This window comes from Trachurus japonicus, chromosome 13, assembly GCF_045865225.1.
Source record: "Trachurus japonicus isolate A0001 chromosome 13, Traja_1.0".
Lineage (NCBI taxonomy): Eukaryota > Metazoa > Chordata > Actinopteri > Carangiformes > Carangidae > Trachurus > Trachurus japonicus.
The window spans coordinates 18,560,978-18,583,529 of NC_140919.1; the positions used below are offsets into that span (position 1 = coordinate 18,560,978).

Sequence of the window (22,552 nt, forward strand, 5' to 3'; positions counted from 1 at the left end):
TGTCCTTCTGCAGTGTATGCATGTAAAGCACTGTGACAGGCCATTTGTTTACAACTGATTGGGCGAGATAAGTGTTTTGTACAAAGACATAATGCATTAGTCAGATTGTGAAAGTAGTTGCCCCCCTGCTTGGCTCTTTGCAAACAGAGAGCTATAGAATTGTGGGAACTACAGACCATTTTCTGCAGACACCTGCATCCACACACCGTGTATACGTGCATACCCCACTAGCAGGCATAAGTGGTTTCAATCCCAGCCCACCTTACTATATTGTTTGTTTTCCTTTGCGACGGAAGTGCAGCCAGTGTCAGCTTAACCAAAGCCCACCCCCCCTCTCTCTCTCTGTCTCTCTAATGCTCACCAGAAGAGGTAATTCCCTTCAAAGCGCTCACACACTGCCAGGGTCAGAGTTGCACCCAAACAAGGGTTCTAACGTTCCACCAAGCTTTTATTCCTCTATTTGTAGCAGTCAGTTCCTGACACAGCACATTTTCTTGAATGTAACCCAGATCATGGTAGGTTATAATTGACAGCATCATGTAGCCATAACAAAGCTGACAGCTCGACAGAGTTGAGCTTTCCTCAACAGTGAAGGTGTTTCTATTGTTAAATGAAGAGGGTCAAGGGCCTCCTCTTTCTTTTTCTTTTCTCCCCCGCTTGCATGGCTGACTTGCTTATTGAGTGGTAGAGCATATTCATAGAACATCGTTCTTTGGTCAAGTATGGATTTAATTCTCAAGAGAGCTGTCAATCATTTACAGTACAAGTCTGTTAGCGATGAAGTGAGACATCTCTCTTTTGCTTTCCTTCTGTGTTCGTCAGGTCAGGGTTCAGTGAGTGACAGGAATGTTTGTGAGCATGCCTGCTGGGTGGCATGCATGGAGGCATCGAAGGAGCTCAAGGGGGAGGCTCACTTTTTTTTTTTATCTGATCAAAGTGATGCTGTTTGTTATAACTGGCATGCCTGGTGCCTCTGCCGAGAGCCCTTATAAGGCATCTCCTTCCACGCCCGCCGCGAACAGTATGCACACAGGCACACACAGGCCATAGCATACAAATGACTCTTACAAAGGCTTCTTTTCCAAGGTGCCTCCTGTGTGTTGGTACAGTGTGGAGAGGGTTAGGTTGTGCCAGAACAGGGGGAGTTACATAAGCTTCAGTTTTCTTTTTTTTCTCTCTCTCTCTCTCTCTTGCTCCGCTTTGTTTGTGTCAGCACTCCTTCAGTAGTGCAGTGTAATATATGCCAATGTTTGAGTGTGCGTGGCTGGCTGGCAGCTGTGCAAACACTGTTTGGGTGATCCGGGCTTCTCTTGATGTGGTCTGTCAATGAATTGGGCCAAACGGAGCAAACAGGTCAGTTTTTCATCTGATGCTCGCTGTGTCAAACTGAGGGCGATATGTTTTTTTGCCAAATCAGAACTTGATGAGTCAGTCTAGTGTTCAGTGTATCACACATATGTCATTAGGTAGTGTTTGACCAGGCCATGTTTGCACCCAGGTGCAACAGATACCAGCTTGTTCAATGGACCTCCCTGTTGTCAGTCATACTTGTCAACAGACTGGGTGATACTAGTGATGTGTGTGAGTTTCCATGATGACCTTGTCTCTCTCTATTGCCACTGCTCTGTGATGCCGCTATATTGCATCAAATGGGTAACCCCCCCCTCCCCTCCCCATCCAGCCCATGTTTCATTCATTGTTCTTTCAGCCTGTCATCTGCTGTGTTGCCCATATAAACATAAAACAATTAAACTGCGTGGGTTCTATTTTGACGCCTCCCTGCTGAATACACGCCTTAATCTTTGCTTATAAAGCTTAGTCATACAGTGAGGCATGTTAGCACTAGATACAGCAGTCTGCTAAATAGCAAGCATATGGTAAGAAATAAAAACAGAGGGTGGGGGTGTTTGTGGGATGGAGAGAGATGGTTCCTCCAAGGTGTGGTTGATAAGTTGGTGGTAAATATTTCCTCGCTATGCTAAGGAAAAATCAAAAAAAGATAGTAATTAGAAATCAAAAACGATGAGAGTGCCTCTCCCAGCAATCAGTCTTCAACAGCTTCTCGTTTTACTCACATTCCACACAAAGCTAACAACCAAAACAAAGGAAAATATGTTCCTTGGCTGGGGATATAAAGCATTAACAAGCTTGTTTTGTAACAGACAACTCTTTTCAATCATTCACCCACCCACTCACACAGTTCCTCCTCCAGCAATCCCCCCACCCACCCCCTCCTCCTTTCCCTTTCCTCTGTTTCAGTGTCTTTCTGCTGGCCACAAGAGTTTCTCTCACGACACCTTGATGTGGGATAGAGTGAATTCCTGGGAAGTGCACTCGGTCCCATCCCCACTCATTTCTTGCTTGTAATCCCTGAGTCATGGCACTAGACGCCTGCTGCATGCACCGCACGCCACTGACTGTCCGACTGCGTGTCTGCTTGGCTTGCTTACTGGTTTTGTCCACCACAGGCCTCTCCCTTACCCACATTACCAGCCTGAATATGAACCCCAAGTGGCCTGACTCTGCCCCAAAATGGCTCCACAAACACCCACGCTGTTGCTCTGTTTCTGTTTCTATTTTATGGTTCTACTTTTGGGCCCTGTGTTTCCGATATTGGAATGGAAACTGGGCTATAGTTTAGCCTGCTTTTAAGAAGCGGTCCACAGTCCTGAAAGGCAGCAGGTTTGTTTCACCACAGATGTTCAGTTGTCCACAACCAGGCCATGTCACTCATTTCTGTTCAGTTTATGTTCCACATTTTCTTCCCTTGTTTTCTCTTTTGTCTGCGTTTTGCTGCACACCACCTGTTTTTGGAGTCAGTGTGCAGTGTGTGTGCTGCTTTTATAATCAGGTGAACAAGTGGGGCAACAGTTATACAGACTTTATGTCAGTCAGACCTACTGTACTGATTGCGTGGCGTGCCGAAGCAAAGACCTGGTACAGAATTGGGTGTGTGTGTGTGGGTGGTGTTCTCTCTCGGCGTAGGTGTGACTGTGGCAGTCAGACAGGAGGCATATGTTCTCTGGCAGCCATTGAGGGGGTTGAGGAAATCTGCTGTTGGGGTTGTGGCTTTGAAAGTAAAAGCAGCTGGATTCCTTAGCTTTGTCTGCCTAGCCTAACCTCCCTTGTGCCATTGTTTTCTACATGTTAGAAAAAGTTGCATTTTATTGACTACATCAGTCATAAGGCCAAACTATCCAAAACATGAGAACTTGACTTTGATAGAAGAGCCATTGTGTTCCTGGAACATTATCTCACAGAGATTGTCTGCCCTCTGCCTGAAACATTGCGTATGTCGCATAGTTACAAGGTGACTGAGTCATTGAGGAGGAATTTTACAAGATATGGTCACTGCTTTTATCATGACCAGTCACACTGTCGAATGAAGCAGCACGATACCCTCTGAAGTCCAGTCATTCTTTGATGAAATGAGTCACAGCCTGTCTGTGCTTGCGTAGCCAGCGTGTGTGTGTGTGTGTGTGTGTGTGTGTCTCGAAGTGAGAGTAAGAGAGAAAGAGAGCGAGGTACGGTAGATAGATAGTGAAGACAAGGAGAACAGGAGTTTACACAACTGTGATGATATGCAGAGGTTTTAGAAATTACCTCCATCTTTTATTGCAAAACACCATGTTGTAATTTTCCAGTTATCAAACTGTGGTTTTCACACTCGACCTAAGGTGTTTTCGTGCCGTCATGAAAAATAACGTAGGCTATCTTAAATAAGATGAAGCGATTAGTGATTATCTTAAGACACTAAGCTTAAAATAGATGGGTAATTCGTCATCAAGGGCTGAAAACATTTTGCCACTTAAGACCACAAGTCATTTTTGGTCACATTAGAGGAAAACAAGAAAGCTGTGAGAAGCACATTAGCGATTGTAAAACAGAGGTGGAATGCTAGGCATGCAACATGAAAACACTGTGGTCGGGGGGGATTTATTTATCAAGTATCCATCTGCCGACCATAGCTTGCCTTCAAACAAGCAACACACTCTTATGTATGTATGCTATATAATTAGACCCAGTCAATAGGACGTCCATGCATATGAAAAGCTGGTTGATGGATGTGTGGCTGTGCACTGTCCCACGTAATTCACACTTCATATCAGGAGCACTGGTTGTGGAATGCATCAGTTTGGACTGAAAAAGGGGCAGTCACCATGTTTTGTGGAAAAAATGCAACACGGAGAGTAAACTGTTTGTCAGATGTGTCGTGTGTTTGGTTTAACGGCTAAACAGTTCCCCCAGAGCATCCCCCGTCTGTTTACAACAGAGGACGGAGCCTGGGAGGGCAGCTAGCTTGGACGCAGCTAGGCTAACACCACCTGCACTCATGCACACACACACACAATTACAGTGCTTGCCTGTCAGTTCACTTCTCCTCGCCACTATGCCGAGCATTGATGGATAAAAAAAGACAGTCAGATCCTTTTGGACTAAGAAGTGCTTTCATTATAAATATTTAACATATATGGAGGTCATGGAAAAACCCTCAAGTTGAGTGAGATTTGTCAGATATCTACTGTTTGTGTAGCACTCTAGTGCATACTAGGGTTTAGCATTTTCTCCAATATTATTCATCTGCCTTCTCAAAGTAACAGAGAACTTGAAGGTTGTGCAATGGACCGTTGTGAGAAGTACATTAGTGTTGCTCAACCTTTAATACTAAATACAGGCATACCTAGAACCCGGGCTGTTTCACACTGTTAAAGATAACAGAGCAACAAAACTTAGGCAGTTAAATAAGCAACAAGGAGCCAAACTCCGCCTTGCCCCTTTCTTTTCCCTCGTTCTTCTGGAAAAGAAAAGAATTTCCATCAAGCTTCTAGCAGAAATATGTTTAGCGTCTGTTGGCGACGGTGCGGATCATTTCAAACTCAGAGGTAATGTCCTATCAAGGGCTGAGACTTTGGCATAAACAGTAGACTTAATGCACTTTCACATCATAAGCTAATATGATTTCAGGAATAGAGGGAGTGGAAGCAAGAAAAAAAAAAAGACAAGCAAGGCAGCTATGGGGTATTAGTCTGCTCCAGTAGCCGGCGTGTCTGTGGCGGTGATCATCCCAGACAACTCCAGTTTCATGGCCAAAGACAGATGTCAGCAGTTGTGGCCTTGTCCTGTACAGCTGCTTTACACCACCACAGGTTTGCGCTTCAAGAGTGCAGCCAGAAACCAGTGGTGAAGGCCTAAGAATAAAAGTAGTATTTCAGCACTGCTGTCAGTGATGGTGGGATGCTCCTGGTTAGCGAGCTGGATCTCTTTAGGTTAACACTGTCCGTATTGGAGCAGGCTTGGGTTTAGCTCTGGTCTGGCCCGTTCACATTGGCTTGAGCCAAGCCTACATATCTATTCCTGGTCCTTGGCATTGAGATGGAAATCTAAACAGCGGAGCAGCTGGCTGAACAAGCAGCCCTCTCAAATCCAGACTGCCACCCCATCCTCCTCCTCTCACTCCGCTGCAGCCCTCAGCCACCACTTTATCACCCCGTGGCGTTCAATGGGCCCCCTTCATGTTGGTTGGGTTTATGACCCCGCGTTCTCAGACCAAGGGTCCAGATACAGATCTCCATCAAAGGCTCTCTCAGATACCACTGTCACCCCTGGTCTGCTCCGGGTTGACTGGTCTCACTTAAAGAGCTGATTATATGCCCTCAGCGAGTCGCCAAGACCTCCCCTCATTTTTTCCTGCGCCTGGTCGTGAGCTTGCTCACATGTACCTGTGTGTATGTTAAGGATACTCTGGAAGAGTATGAGACCTCAGTGGCAGATCTGAAATGTTTGACCCTCACCTGAACCCACAACTCACCCCACTTCCCACAGGAAGTGGCAACTTAGCCACAGGAAATGGACTCATTCACATCTTTAAAAAAAGCTCACCATACACTATACTACGGGGGGTAGAGCGAAACGTAAGCTACCACATACTCCAATAATGATATAAATAAATGACAATTTGACCCTAATGTGTTTCACTCAGCTTCGGATAGGCTTTCAGATGTCATCCTCTTTCTTTCTTTTTTTTTCACCAACAGACACCCACTCATTAGATAAGCTCTATAGGGTTATTTATAGCTCAATCACATGATAGAAAGCATATTGTCCCTTATTTGTTGGGTCTGGTTGCCTGCTCTGCTTGTATCATTGCATCATTCTGAGTGGAGGCAGCAGTCCAGGCTTTATGAATGAACTGAGTCTCCGCCAGAGGCTGGGAGATGGCACCGATCCCACTGTGATGTCACTCCAGAGACAAGGAGAAGAGAGGGAGCTTTGTGAGACCTCCCATTCATCTGTATCTCTCTCTCCTATTCTCTCTGTGCCCACCCTTCTTTTCTTGTCCTGTGATGGGCTCATATTACAGGTTGGTGACCCCCCACCCCCCACCCCAGCCCTACCCCAACCCAGCCTGCTCATTCACCATTCACCCCTCACCCACCCAAGACACTCCCTTGTTATCTTCCCCCGTCCCTGTCCTGCCCTGCCCAGCCCTGCGTGTTCCAGCCCCATAGACTTTGGCCCCAGCCGCAAAAATTCCCAATTTCACGCCCACGCTCTGGCGCACAGGCGAAGACGGCTGCTAATTTAGCTCATGTGTGTATGTGTGTTTATATGTGTGTGTCAGCTTAACAGCCTAGGGTGCCAAACAGAAACCTCCACCTAAGGTTGGGTTGGGGCTTGGTGACCAGCTACGGCTCGACAGTGAAAGTGTACAGTCTGTCATTGAGAATCCCTGGGAGCCATATCGCCCTTGCACTCAGCTGACTATCCATTAATCATACTGTATCATGGCAAGATGGGAGTGGCTAATCAATACCTTTTACTGTACATTTACATCCAGACACAACATCAGCCTCACTTGATCAGTGTTTCTTAGAATAGATGGACTTATTTTTCTCACTACATCATTACAACAAATTGGTACCATTTCAGCCTTTTCACTGGTTTTACTCTGAGTCTTGTTAGTGAAATAGTGAATGTCGTAACGCTGCCTGTGATTTACACCCTCTCCCGCATTCCGTGAGCTAAGTGGATGGGACTAATGTGGAAAGTGATGACTTGTGGATGCTCTAACTCTCAGTGCGTACTGACCATTCTGTATCTAATGGGACTCACAGGCATTGAAATCCTATCAGGACTTCACCATTTACTAGAGATCGTCTAGATCCAAGCTCGCCTCTCTCACTAATGGATGCACACTGTACATTAGTGCTGCCGCAGATAACTTTCATATGGATCATTCACCATGGAGACTGCTCTATTATCATTGCACTTCTAAGACTTATGTTTGCCTTTCAGAGTCACTCTGACCTCTTCGTCATCTTTTTAAGATTGAATATCAAATCATAAAAGTAAAACAAAGCAATACATAACATACGTAACATACATACATAAAGGCTGTGACATGTATTGTGCTTTGAAGAGAATAAACAAAAACCCCACTTTAAAATCATCTTAATCAGGGGAACAAGAAATTCAAAACAAAAGCAAAAAAACAAACAACACAAATTGCAGTTCACATTCTAATTTGCTCTATAATCATGGCTCACATATTTCTCTCTTTTAGAGTGCCTAATGGTAGTTCTCATGCAATATGGTGTTGAGTGTCTTTGATGGAGGATTTAGTGCTAAAGTGGAATCAAGTCTGTGTGGGCAAGTACAGACTGGGGCTTGGTTGATAAAAGCGATGGGGAGGGAGGGAAGGAGGGAGGGGCGTAAATGGTTGGAAAATGCAGACAAACTCCACTCGATCCAGCTTAAATAAACTGCCACATTTTGCCTTTGCCTTCACATCAAAGCGAAGACTGTCTGAGGCTCTAGTCGCATTGCAGTTTGCAGCCGTTTGCAACATGTACGTTTTTTGCTCTACCACCAAAACTACTCAAAAGCAAAATGAGCTCAGTAGAGGCTCAGAAAACCTTGGTGTTACACCTTTTGCATAAAGACAACTCAGGCCGGTCTTATTTTAAATGTGAAACAATAATTTATTTTGATGTGTGAGCTGTGTCTGACAACAGAGTAGTTCAGTTCTTATGTGAGACTGTAAAACAGTGTTTATCTTCAGCTCTTCGTCTTTGCTTACACTCCTTACTCCAACGAATAACTTTCTGCTTGTTCACCAGTCTAACAGACAGCAATATATTATTACAGGCCTAATTGAATCACATGAAGTAGCAAAGAGCTCTTGTCCGTCTCTGGTCAGTTGCAAGGATTCTTTCTTTAGAGAGAAAATGAAGGGGGGAAAAAAGAGCAAAAGGCAGAAAAAAGAAAGTGGGAGACCTAATTTTACAAACAGCCAGACAGACATTGGTTACATGGGCAAAGGAGGGACAGCTGCTGTGCATTCCAGACGAGGTCGAGACGTCAGCGAGTGGTGAAAACAAGAATGAACTGTATGTTGCCCCAGTGTACTGCTGGCAGATAAAAACCACCAGCCAGTGGAGATGCCAGAACATCTGGGTTCAGCGAATGGCGTTGCAGTCAGAGGAGTGACACAACTTTTCCTCATGGTACTAGTTTGGCTTCGATCCGAGCGGTTTGCGATGTGGTTTTTAACAATTTTAATCAATGTGCAGTCGAAATAAATAAGAAAGAAGAGTTAACGAGAAAAACGCACAAGTTGAAGGCGCGATTAGTTTTTATCTGTCTTTTTCCAGTGATAGTGTCCTGAGGGTCTTTCCCCCTTCTCGCCTCATCATCTTCAGTTTTGCCCCCTTATCCCACACTTCTGCAGCCTGGTAAATCTAATTAGATGAGTGTGAGTCATCAGGCACTGTTTAAAGCCATCAAAGGGAGCTCTGTTCCCCACTGGGTGCCCACTGGCTGTGAGCAGAGAACAGAAAGCCCAGTGTGTGATTGAGACCCTTGAGACAGCCCACCCCCCATCATCTCCAAGCCACCCGCCAGCAGCCACAGTGACATCATCACCTCGTCCCTTGACCCTTGACCTCCCAGAATGTCTGACCCCATGCTCAGCCTAGTGACAGTAGGCCTACTGTGTGGGGGCAACACGGTAGGAGGGCTAGCAGGGGTCATGGTGTTACTGATGGGCACCAGGCGCTGCAGTCCCACCCAGGATGTGCTGGGAGGAGAGAAATCGATGCTTGTAGTATTTGTAAAGCAACTTGCCCCAAATTTCCCAGAAAGTGTAAACAGTTGGAAAGACACTTGCATGTCAACTGCTCCAACTTGCACACACTAAATTCTGTTTATAAACCGCACTGATTTCCACGATCTGCTGCTCAGCCTCCTGACTCATGCACATGTGTATCGCCCACAGAAACAGAGCACACACGCTGTGTTTCCTCAATTTTTTAAAGCGATCAGACCTGATGGTGTGACAGCTTGTTTAAATAAATTGGAACTGATATGGCGACAGTGTCTGTCTAGACGGGAGGTAATTGTCGTACAATGTTGTTGATCACGGAGAGAGGCAATTGTGTAGACTTTGTTTGTGTGTGTGGGTGTGTGTGTTGGTGCGTGTGTGTCTGTGTAAACAGCTAATTCAACCACATTCACGAGTCTCCCTTTCCCACCCATCTCTCTCTCTCTCTCTCTCTGTTTCTGGCTCGAGACAAATTTCCATTCAGTAATCTTCACTGGCATGAAGTACAATACAGGATACATTATATTAGATTGGGTTGTCAATAATAATTTAAAGCTGTATACAACATTATCATGTTAATAATTCCATAGCCAAATGAATTAGACATAGATATTACTCAAAATAATATCTTAATCAATGTCGTTTGTAATTTATGATTGGCAGATCCGGAGTGCGGTGATGTCCCCCTGCTAACTCCAGGAAGTAAAGAGATGATGTCCCAGGCTCTGAAGGCCACCTTCAGTGGCTTCACAAAGGAACAGCAGCGGCTGGGTATTCCCAAAGGTAAGACTGTGAGCTGCCTGTACTCTCATTAGTCCATATTAACATTTGCAGTAGGAAATAAAATCTTATCAGTAAAGCATGAGCCCCTCCTAAACCACCTCAAAGCGTCACATGTCAAGGACACCCATTCATTAGGTCCTTTCACGTAGCCGCCTGCCACAGATCATACAGTGAGGGCGTCTCTTAGAAAGGCAGGATAAACCCAGTTATTCCAGAACTGGCATTACATGAAAACATGTTTCAGTCTAGGCAGACCGACTGACATTTCAACATTCAGAGAAACTAGACTCAGGGAGAGACAGTAAAATAATGAGTTAGCTTCCTAAATTCAGGGTGAGCATAGAACCTCTTCATGCTGTTGGGAAACAGCAGGGCTTTCAGTAGCTTATCTGTGTAATGATGCTATATCCGCAAACTATGCTTTTGGCTTGTCATTACCACTGCTATTTACATCCACTGCTGCCTCCCTGCTTACTGCTGATTGATTTGCTATTGGTAGATATATTTATCAGAGAAGCAGTGTGAAAGTTTGCAGCTCAACCAGAGGTCTTGAGTTTTCACGTGCTAAAAACTGAATTTAATATGGTTTGTCAAGTGTTGCAGCACATCATGCACAAACAGGAAAAGCCTACATTTCGTCATAGGTTTCATATGTGTGTGACAAATGTGTAAATATATATGTGCACCTTAGTCAGCACAACATTAATGTTCCAATGATACTGGATGTTACTAAAATGGCATAACAGCAGAAATAACCGTGACACAACTGTACATTTTGATCCCTCAGATCCCAGACAGTGGACAGAAAACCACGTGGCTGAGTGGCTAACGTGGACAGTGAACGAGTTCAGTCTGAAGGACGTTAAATTTGAAAAATTCTGCATCAACGGAGCCAGCCTGTGTGCGATGGGGAAAGAGCGATTCCTGGACTTAGCACCCGACTTTGTGGGTGACATCCTTTGGGAACATTTAGAAATGCTTCAAAAAGGTGAGGTCATATGCATCTTCAGACTGATTTTTCTGATTGTTTTTGGCTTTTATTTTGTGGCTTTATAAGGCTGTTTCAAGATAGCTGAGCACGTTGTTATCTCACCCACTCTAAGTGGAAAAAAAAAGTCACTTGCACATAAGAGGGTGATACGCTGTAGGCATTTGCTAAACATGAGTCAAATGGAAGACACAGTTTTGCTCAGGTCATTAATTTTTGATAATGCTGGATGCAGTTACACGATACATGAAATCAATGAGGAGGTCACTGACGCTCTCTATCTATTTTTCATGAAGAGGATACAAAGCATTATCCCATCAATGGACTGACCTCCAACTTCCAGGAATCCCGTTATACCTCAGACTACTTTGTCAGTAAGTACTCATTACACTCATTATATTGTTAATCAGTTCGTGTAATAGCATGAGATGTACGCCTAGAATAAGAATGTGAATGGAAAAAGAAGATAGGCCCATTGTTCAGAATAAAGGAGGATCAGTATTTAGTGTAGTGTAGTGTTTTGCTGTCTCTGCTGAGGTTTGGTCTGATCCATAATTTTGCCTAAAAATGTACAACATTCTTCTCAAACACTCAAGGCTGTGATTTGCTATAGACGGTTCACACACTGAGCTTTTGGACAGCAGCAGCACAGCACAGGAGGGATAATGACTCCACTCTCCTAAGATTGATCTTTTCCTCCTCTGTTTTGCTCCTTTGCTTTCTATCTACACTTGTTTTCCTTCACGTCTCCAGGCTATGGTGTTGAGCATGCTCAGTGTGTCCCTCCTTCTGAATACTCAGAGCCCGGCTTCATCACAGAGTCCTACCAGACGCTTCATCCCATCAGCTCAGAAGAATTGCTGACGCTGAAGTATGAGAGTGAATATCCCTCTGTCATCCTACGGGACACGCCCCTCAACCCGCTGCAGGGGGACTACTTCTCTGTCAAGCAGGAGGTGGTGTCCCCTGACAACATGTGTGTGGGACGCCTCAGCAGAGGTGAGGGCTCATAAAGAAAAGAATATAGGGGCTAGCCTGCAGAAGCATTGCATCGAAGAATGTGCTGCATTGCATGACTGTTGCTCTCAACACTTTGCATGGATTGATTGCTTGATAAACGTGTCCACATGTGCGTGCATGTGTTTATGTGAGTACATGTAAATGTTAAGTGTTTCTGTGGGGTGCATGCGTGCATGTTATTGTGCTGAAGCCACCAGAATCTTGTCGTGCCACATCAATGTGTGTGTATTAGAGGAGAAGAAAAGCAGGCCCTCTGGTTGGTTTGTGGTTCAAGCAAACGCGCCTCATACACTTTAGACTGGGTTGGGGAAAAAAAAAAGAAAACTATTGTTTTTGTCAGAGTGATACACAAACCAAAGCCACAACGTGTTCTCTTCTTGCCGCCCGTCCTTTATGTAAAGCAGTTCAAGTGGTGTAACCTTCAAGATTTTTTTTTCTTTTCTTGTTTCTGTTGGCCTCTTTTCCTTGACTCAACTTCAAGGTTCTGGGTAAGGAGATAGAGGTGTCATCCTCAGTTAGCGAGCGTGGGGTTTTCTCATGAAACTGTTTGCTTTTGTGAATGCATGGGCTTGTTTTCTCTCCCAGTGATAGTTTACAGAGGAATTAGCGGCATGGTTTACATTTATAGTCACAAAGCTAGGATTTTCTTCTCACAAATCCCCAGCTGTATAAATGAATAGCATGTGCCAAGTGCACTATACAAGGCCCCTTATGGCGCTTTAAGCATTTGCCTGCAACGTATGAGGTCGAGTCCTCATGCATCACACATACCAAGCTCTTGAGTGTTACATTGTGCTCCCCCAACGTGGGAAAGTATTTTTTTTTTTTTTTTTTTTGCTGCACAACTGATATCCACATGTGGCTTCAATTTCAGCAGTTGGAAGATTTCAGCATCAATCGAGGCGCTGCATTATCTGTCATTTGTTAATGACTCACCATTGAAAGGCTCCTCTTATCTTTCCCAAGGCCAAAAATAGCATGGCAATTTGTGTGATTGTCTCCCATTTAAAATCAAACTTGAATGGTGGTTGTGCAAGTGAAATGAGGTGTGAAATGGGGAGAGATGTGGCACTGTACAGAAAACTATAGCTTAGTGAGCAGGAATGTAATTTACTGCTACAGGTGTTGTATGTGTCACTTTCACACACATTGCTCCTTTATCAAAGGCGAGAAAACTGTTTATACTCGCATGGATATGCAGGCATCTTTTGAAGAAAAATTGCTGCTTTTTAAGAATATGTTACAACAAAATATTTTACAGTTTTATAATTGATTTATTCAAAAACTTGAACCCTTTTTTTCTGTGTGCTCTCAGGTAAGCTTGGTGGCCAGGACTCCTTTGAGAGCATTGAGAGCTTTGAGAGCTGTGACCGATTGACCCAGTCATGGAGCAGCCAGTCTTCATTCAGCAGCCTGCAGCGGGTACCTTCATATGACAGCTTCGACTCAGAAGACTACCCCACCGCCCTGCACGGCCACAAGCCCAAGGGCACCTTCAAAGACTATGTGAGGGAGCGTTCAGACCTCAGCAAGGATAAACCCGTCATCCCAGCAGCAGCACTGGCAGGATACACAGGTAAGACATGTAGAGGTCGAGAGTTTTTACATCAGAGCCTCAAAAAGTGCTGCAGCATTTTATGGCACCTTTTACAGCAGACATTTATTTTTAAACTATCACAGGCAGTAACTCAAAACTCTGTTCCATATATGTGTGCATTTACGTAAATCAGCCAGCATGCACAGTGGTACTCTGAGATTGGTACTGGAAACGGTAGTGTGCAGCAGTAGCTGCTAACGTTTACTTTTACATGATTATAACATGCCATCTGAATTCACTTGAAAAGATTCCATTCATTGACATTCACTCTTGTGCACAATGAAAAAAACAGAAGAATGTCATACGCTTGAACTTTGCCTAGGCTAGATCATTCATCTGAGAGCACAAAGGTACAAAAGCTCAATTAAAAGGTCAGGTCGTAGAATGTATTGCATAAATCTCAGCAGTGAATATTTCAAAATCAGAGACACTTAGCCCCAAACTATTATGCAGGACTTTTGTTCTCTACCAATTTTATGAGAGGCAACATTCTATGCAGCTGTAACACACTTGTTGATGCTCTGCAAAAGCTCCTGTTGTGGGGGTGCCTTAATGCACTGCTTTTAGAAAAAAAAAAAAAAAAACACCTTTTACCAAGGCAGCCAGAGTCATGCACATTACAGGAAACAAAACATATTCTGCTCACACCTTCTTCTCCTTCTTCTTCTTCTTCTCTCTCTCTCTCTCACTCTCTCTTTTGTTCTGTCGTCACTTATCATCTACCTCCTTGTTATCTGCAGCCCGCATCGCAACCTTTTCTGGGTCGTCCTAGCAACGCTGGTGAAACATAGAAATCATGCCTGCCCTTGCACATAACGCTAAAAGAGAAAAAAAAATTATCTCTTCATCTCATGGCGCATCTTCTTACTCGTACACGCTCAAGGAACCGGTTTATGTAAAGCATGTTCTCCAGCTTCTGTAAGATGTGGAGATATTTGCAAACACCTCTAAAGCAAATGCACTATATTAACATCTGTCATGGTTTTTGGTTTGAAAATGTGCATGAAAAAAACAACCAAAAAACAAACACAAAAAGAAAAAAAAAACCTCCTCCTGTCACTCTTTTTTACCAGTTTAGCAGGATGTGCATGTTCACACTGGGCTGCTCCTATAATTATCTGAACTGTTATAAATAACATCAAGGCTTTAATGTGACATGTTAAATATTGCATTAACACACAACGAGCAAGCCTTTCAAATCATGTGTTGCATCAGAAATTAAATATAAATTCTCTGTGGAGGGTTTTAGTTCAGGTTGAGTCAAATTATGACACAAATTACTGTTAAAAAATTGAATTGTAAGGAGAGTTGAACGGTTCCACTGAAGACACTGAATCGACTCTTAACGCTGAAGCGTCTGGGGACTTTCTCAGCCGTGTTTAAATTATAGTCACAAGGCTACGAGGTTGCCAGTGTTGCAAAAAGGGGAACTCCGAGCAAATCTCAAACGTCACCAACAATGCATATATCACATCGCAATAGACTGTTCCAAAGTTGGTATGCACAAGTTAATTGGTCATCTCCATGGTTATCATTTCAAACGCCGCTTATAGAACAATGAGTCATTCATGATGTGGGAAAGATGTGGTAATGCACATATAATCGAATAATGAGTAAGACACGCTGGGAATGCACTTCACATAACCAAGAGAATAAAAACCTATAAGAATAAATGCATAGGCTGATATAGTTCGATGCAATAAGACTCATGGCCGGACATATTATTCAGTGTTTAGTGCAGAGGTTCTGACACCAAACTTTTTAAACAAGCTTTGACCAAAAGCTGCTCTTGGATTTTTATTTGATCAGCTAGAAATCTGTGATCTGTCAAAATGAGGAGAAATCTTCCTCCACCACCTTCGCAAATGTACATCTCTCAACACTTTGACTCCATTTGCCGCTAACGTTGTGACATCTGACATGCATCAGTTGTTGAGAGCGAGGGGCACAGACCATGACACCAAAGAGCAAAGAGCGTCTTCGGCCTAATGCACATCAATGTATTCTCATTGAGGATGTGAAAATCAGAGCTTTTACACATTGCGGAGAGGGAAAGATGAAAATAAATCATGCTGAAACCCCCTAATATCCCTGGAAAAGTAAAAAACATCATGCAGCCTGCTCTGGTCATAGCTGCCATTTGGAGCAGCGTAAGTACGAAGAGTGTAGTACCTTGACAGATGGAAGCATTTTTTTGAGAGTACATATATGTGTGCGTGACCGTTTGCATATGTGTGGGTGGATGAAGAAATGGTGAGGTGAGCAAGCGGGAGAGAGAAACCTCGAACCCCCCCCCCCGCCGCCGCCCTGAAAAAAAAAAGGAAAATCAATCTCAAAATAAAGTAACAGGCCTTTGTAAAAATCTCAAATTGATGTTTATGACAGCTTGCTCTGCTCGACTTCCTGTCTCAGTCACGGGGTGACAGGTGACACTTGTAGCGAGGACAGGGAGCCTGATAAGGCTACAGAGAGATAAGTGAAGCTGCACTTGTCATCTCGGTGGTTTCCTGTGACAATTCACCATTTACACCTCTGTCTACGCTAATGTCACGCTGCCTCAGAACATGGTAAACTGTCTGTATCATGATACTTTGGTGTCTCTCTCCTCTTTCTCTCTGTCTCACAAGTCAAAACGCATACAAAGAGGAGCTTTCCACGATATCTAGTGTAGAAGTGAAAAAGGGTAATATCGATAAATGATTAATATTCTATTTTTTTTTTTTTTATGTAGCAAGTTAATACAGCGAAAGTTAGGTTTGGTTATACGCACATCGGCCGTGGGTGCTGGGTTTAACCTTTAGTAGTGCAGAAAGACGAAGAGCCCGCACACCAAAACTCTGTTTCAGGCTTTTTATTAAACCTGAAGAAGATCACGCTGGTGGTCGAAACGTTGTTTTGTTTAAATTAATAAAAAGTCTGAAACTGAGTTTTGGTGTGCGGGCTCTACGTCTTTCTGCAAGTTAATACACCATGGGTCCTTATTTTCTATTATGCGTATCATGATTTTGAGACTTGTGAGTACAAATAATGCATAAATGAGTCCTGTCTTCTGCTTATAGCTGCATATGTTCAAAACTTAGCGTGCCGTGGGTCGAATACTTAACACTGCCCCCACCCTAACCACCCTTTTTGCCACACTGTATGCTATTTCAATGAGGCCCATTGTGCATGGAGACTTGAAACATATTTTTGGAAACTTTTTTTTTGTCAAAGGGTCGCCAACATTCTGGCGTGAGAGCACAGGGGGCTGGTAAACGGGCACTGTATTACCCTTATGAGGGCTCGCTGTTACAGTAGCAGACTTTTGGAATGCGAGTCAGCGCTCCAGTCTGAAAGAGACTCACTGTTGCGGAGCCACTTATTTTCCAGAGTTGGGGTGGCTGTTGTCATGCACCTTCTCCAATCCTATCAGGACTAAAGAGGGCTCTGAGGCGCCATTTCGAGCGTTCAGCCCACACGTCTGTTTCCCTGAAAGCTTTTGTTTGTGTTGTATGAGGGTATATTTGGTTTTCTGAGGCGCCCGAGAGAGCTAACTTTTGCCTAGCCTCAGTTTTGCTGAGGCGGTGTGCTGCATCGGCAGGTGTGATTTCAACATGCGAGTCTCAAAAGTGGGTGGGTTAGTGTATATGAAAAACCACAAGATCAAAGTGTACTTCAGAATCTAGTTCAGATACAAACCCAACCTTTTTTTTTTTGGTTTATCTGTGTTCTGCTTTCCCTCCTTTTTTCCATGAGATATAACACTGAAGTTTGGTTTTAGCTGGTTATTATATTACTCTTCATTCATGAAAAATGCATTCCACTGTAACATTATGACTTAAGCGCTGCACTCTTTCTCTCTGTCTCTCTCTCTCTCTCTCTCTCTCTCTCTCTGTCTGTCTCTCTCTCTCTCTCTCACACACACACACACACACACACAGTCTGTATTCAAGTCTCAGAGATGTGTTGCCGAAGGCAGCCTCTCTTATTTTAAACTAGTGATTTCATCAGTGTGGAACTCAGACTCTAGATTCACATAGTGCACAGGGCAACTGGCAGACAAGGGAATACATGATGAATGGGACTGTTGTATTTAGGAGGACATTTGGTTCCATTGCTGTACTTCAGCCTGACCCACATTAGAAGGTTTACTTTGCCCCTCTTCAGACACAAGTGAATAATTGGCATGAATATTCAACACTTCTTTTTTTTTTACCTTCATTGCACTTACTTCTCTTTCACTTTTCTCTTATACCTTTCAGTCTGTTTTATGTCTTTTGCTTCATTTAGCATTAACGTGCTGTATAGTAAATGCTATTTACTGCATACTGCTTTAATGTAATCCAGTAGTTTATAATACTGGACTACAGATTGTTAATACACTCTGCATTTGGATCTTGATATCTTTGCCCTGAGCTCACACTCTGCTACTTAAACCCCCACAGCAACCAACAACAATGTGTCCTCTCAGTGTAAACAGCTCTTCTCTAAATGCACACCTCCCCTCTCCCTCCCCGTCCCCCCACATCTGTTCTGCAGGCAGCGGACCCATCCAGCTGTGGCAGTTTCTTCTGGAGCTGCTGACCGACAAGTCTTGCCAGTCCTTCATCAGCTGGACAGGCGACGGCTGGGAGTTCAAGCTCTCTGACCCAGATGAGGTGAGAGGTCGCGACACCGCTGGTCACCGGCACACGCGCTGGGAGGTCCTCAGTAGTTAAGCAGATGAACAAGATATCTTCTTACGTTTGCAGAACATTTTGCATGCCTAATTCGGCCCCATTCATAGTGAACTGTACAGGTTTCACATCATAAGTGATTCAGACCACAATGACGTAAAACCAAGTACTGCCTTTGTATGTAAATGTCGATGATTGCATTTACTGACATGTACAAGATTTTATTATCATAATTGTTTTCTTAATTGATATGAAACTGTATGATTTTCCCCATCTTAACCCACTTGTTCCCTGTGTTGCTTCAGGTTGCCCGGAGGTGGGGCAAGAGGAAAAACAAGCCCAAAATGAACTATGAGAAGCTGAGCCGTGGCCTGCGCTACTATTATGATAAGAATATCATCCACAAGACATCGGGGAAACGCTACGTCTACCGCTTTGTCTGTGACTTAAAAAGCCTGCTGGGGTACACTCCCGAAGAGCTGCACGCAATGTTGGACGTAAAGCCTGATACGGACGAGTGAAAGCGTAGCTGAAACGTGAAGTGAGGACAAACGTTAAGGAGCCACATGGACTGGGGCTCATTAAGTGGTCTTAACTGTTTGATAGCATCGGTAAACCATTTTTTCTTGGGGACCAAAATGTTTTTAACAGCTAACTGTGGTCTTTGTCAACTTCGAGCTCCTGTCTCTCAGACCATGTTTTCAAAAGAAGGCACAACCCAAAAGCCTGTATTCATACTCTGTTGCATTTGAGATGTGTGTGCGCGCATGTGTGTGTGAGCGGCGTATGTGTGATATATACCGGTATTATTTAGCAGCTCAAGGCAGATGGAGAGCTATTGGGTAGAGTTCAGGTTCCATTTTGCCTAAGTAGCACAGCGGGGAGACGAGCACAGCGGGGCGGAAAGTTCCCGCTAAGAAAAACGGTTGCCAAAATATAAAAAAAAAAACGAACTGAGGAAAGTTTAATGTCATTTTCTTTGAGATATTATGTTCACTGTTTCTCTTTGGCAAGGAGAGAGTTTTCAGCTTGGACCAAAAAGTGTTGTTTATAATTTGTTGTTTAAGAGCAGATGCTTGTGCCAGTATTGTATTATTGATGTTGAGAACACCCAATGTAAACCTACCTAGCAGGCATATATTGGAAGATTTTTTTTTTTTTTTTGTTACGTTGTCAATGAAGGTATCACAGTGGAACCAAATATTAGATGCCATCAGTTTAACTGTTCTCTTCTCTAGGAGTCTTTAACTGAAAATGTGCTGATTCGTTATCAGACAACACTATAGACACTGGCCCTGTGCTCTTATAGGGTGTGAGGACCCGTGGTGATGATTCATAGCAAGATCGTCTGATAGACAAGACAACTGAAAGTAGCCGTTGCGTTTGAAACTGACGCTTTCACCTTTACGTACATATTTGCCATCTTGTTTGAGACGCATATTGTGACTGAAACTTATGCATTTTTTGCATATACCACCAGTATTAGCAAACTGTAGACAATCTGTGTGGGGAAAATCAGGAGTCTTTGGTAAGAAGCGTTGGTAATGTGCAGATTAGATGCATAGTTTGTCAGTTCACTGTCCATGTTAGCGTTGCTTTAGAAGTGTTTGAGTAGTCTTTGTCGCTGTCTGTATAATAAAATCACAGGTGAAGTAGTTGAGGGAGTGATTTCACAAAATCCTAAGAATGTCAGATTATCATTTCTGTTGTTATGCAGTACATTTTGGCCATAGGGAAGTGGCTGCTGTATAGTGTGAAGGTACAGTGTAGGAAAAAGGGAAAGGCAATAGAAAAAAAAGATGTGGACTAGAAAGAATTAGAGGTTGTATGGGACAGATGAAGATGAAGGTGACTGAAAGAAAAGTGGGGATCCCACTGATAGTAATCATTTGTTACGAGGACGAGGACTGATAGAGACGATGCAAGTTGGCACTGCTTTGTGGGTTTGCATTACGTGGGCTGAGTATTTGCTGCCATCATGCCTGAATGCAAAGAAGAGACGTGTAAGATGAGTGACAGACTTTTGTATTTGATTTATAGCTTTGCGTTTTACTTTACTCTATGGACAAAATAACGATCTGTTCATAGTGAGTACTGTAACTCGTGTGTGATTCCACCCATATTCGTGTAGTTTGCTCAAAATACAGGCATAGACATTCACTGGTTACATTTGAGCAAATTGGCAGCAGTTTCCTTCCAACAGTGGGAACAGTGGCTGTACACTGGCCTTATGGGAAATGCCAAAGTCAAAAATCATCTTAGAATATAATGTTATTGTTTACAGTGGCTGAATGTTACCCATATGGATGAAAATAGCTTTTGAGATGTCTATTTGTACAGATTGTATTTCATAATGCTTTATTGAGACCCAGATTACACAAATAAGCAAGAGACAAAGCAGGAATAATAACCAAAACCCATGTGAGGTCTTTGGCCACGGTGCTTCGTGTATCGTCCACAGTGTTGGAAGACAGGGACCAGAAATCTCTCGCATTTTTTTTTGTGTGTGTGTGTGTGTGGAAAGTGTTGACTTTTCTTTTATCTTTTGTTAACATGTTGGAAAGCACACAGCTTCAGGACAAAGAGAAACGCCTTCGCTGACCTGGGTTTCCCACTGAATGCAGAAAAGACATGCTGTATTTTGTTCATCATGTTTCATTGGTAACAAGCTCATCCGCTATCGTCAAGCACTGACTCACAAACCTTCACCCAACCCACACAGAGAAATTCAACAAATTATTTAGTAATAATCTTCACTGTACCATCATTCCGTTCTGTTCTGCATGTTGGTGTCAAGGTTTCAAAACACTGTTTTCTGTTTTGTTCAGTCTTTTTTGTTTGTTTTTTTCAGTTATCAGTGTTTTATGTTAAAGAGAGCTTTACAGATTTTTGAATATATTTCTAACGGTTGCTGATGCCCCAACACAAGGTCATAATGTTTGTATGTTTGACTTCATGAGATCAGTGTGCTCAAAGAAAACCCTCTGTTACTTAAAATGTTCTTATTTTGAAAATGATTTTGTCAGGAAAACATCCGTTTTTAACTGTCAGACATTACTGCAGGTCTTATGTATTAATGATCCTTAGTCAGGCAAGTGTATACACACCAATAGATTGTGGCATATGCATATCTCAGAGTGGATTCAGAAGGAAAAAAAACAATTTTCTTTTGTTTTTTGATGTTGTTTTTTTGTTTTTTTTTTGTATATTTTATAGTGTCGCCGTATTTTTTTTATGAGATCATTTTTATTGTATTTAGTTCACAAACATTTGAATATTTTTCAATAATTTATATTTTATAAAAGACAAGAGATGCAGACAGCTGGTGCTTTCATGGGAATTTAAAGGTAGCGCAGGACAAAATAATGTAGCGATTTTATTTTATTTTTTGTTGTTTTTTTGTTTTTTGTTTGTTTGTTTGTTTTTTTAATCCTTTTTTTATATAGAAAAATAGACCTGTCTGCTAGAGAAAAAAAGGCTGATGCTGGCCCATCAATGATTTCTGCTGGAAAGGTTTTATAAACTGTAGCTTCTATTTCTAAAATGTACTTAATGTACTTCAAAATGTTATAAAATATATGTGAACATAGATTTCAAAATTGTGTGTGGTGTTATTGTTCTGATTCTTGAGCAACATTACAAAACAACATCTATTACTATATCATTATTAGAATAGCTTGATCATCCCATATACTAATAAACTAGACTAGATTGGCTATGTGAAAACATGGTGTTATTTTATACCGGAATCCCTGTGGTTTGAGATGTGACTTTGAGTCATCAGGCTCGAAGTTCCTTAAACACATTGCATGACATAGCTCAGTATTAAGAGTCATCAGAGACATTAGCAGAGCAGGTGCCAGTAACAAATGCAGAAAATTATTGATTGAGTTTGTTTTCTTTGTGAGGTAGATGGATAGTCAACTGTTCCCATCAACGCACTAGTGCTTTAAATGGGCCCTGGGTTGCCTTTGAAATACACACGGGTTATGATGTGTCCCAGTTTTGATGAGTGTAGTCCATGTGCACTGATGAGGTGACGTCAAAACAGAACCAGCACACTGGGGCCCATTCATGTGCTTGTAACCCCGGGCTCATATAAATTCCACTGCAGATAGAAAACATACAGGGCGATGGCCTGCTGCCCTAAACTGCACAGCTGTTTGGTCCTGCAGCAGCAAGTCTAGCAAGGCGGCCAACACACAGGTCCAGCAGATCAAGCTGTTTTTCAGTTTAAGAAAATGTCAGTTTGAATGTAGAAACAAAAATGAAACAACATGAAAACACTGGAAATCAGTGGTTCTCAAGCTTTTGCTGCCATGTGTCCTTTCAGAAGCCAAAAAATAGTTCACACCCTCCTTCCCCACCTCACGGCTTTTATCAACTATTTACAACAATGGGTAAAA

The 22,552-nt window shown here is 42.9% G+C and overlaps 1 protein-coding gene across 5 annotated transcripts in view; it reads left to right on the forward strand.

Moving 5' to 3' along the window:
* The window catches only part of ets1 (ETS proto-oncogene 1, transcription factor), a 37,398-nt gene extending 15,667 nt beyond the window's left edge, over nucleotides 1–21,731 (forward strand). For 3 of the 5 annotated variants that reach the window (XM_085795122.1, XM_085795121.1, XM_085795124.1), the window contains 7 exons: nucleotides 9,767–9,886; nucleotides 10,674–10,874; nucleotides 11,171–11,248; nucleotides 11,628–11,873; nucleotides 13,210–13,470; nucleotides 18,010–18,128; nucleotides 18,452–21,731. In XM_085795122.1, coding sequence (XP_085651248.1) covers nucleotides 9,767–9,886; nucleotides 10,674–10,874; nucleotides 11,171–11,248; nucleotides 11,628–11,873; nucleotides 13,210–13,470; nucleotides 18,010–18,128; nucleotides 18,452–18,667 — 1,241 coding nt within the window. In that variant the 3' untranslated portion in view covers nucleotides 18,668–21,731. The remainder of the gene's footprint in view (nucleotides 1–9,766; nucleotides 9,887–10,673; nucleotides 10,875–11,170; nucleotides 11,249–11,627; nucleotides 11,874–13,209; nucleotides 13,471–18,009; nucleotides 18,129–18,451) is intronic. The other 2 variants (XM_085795123.1, XM_085795125.1) reach the window with 1 other exon arrangement.
* The last annotated feature ends 821 nt before the right edge of the window (nucleotides 21,732–22,552 follow it).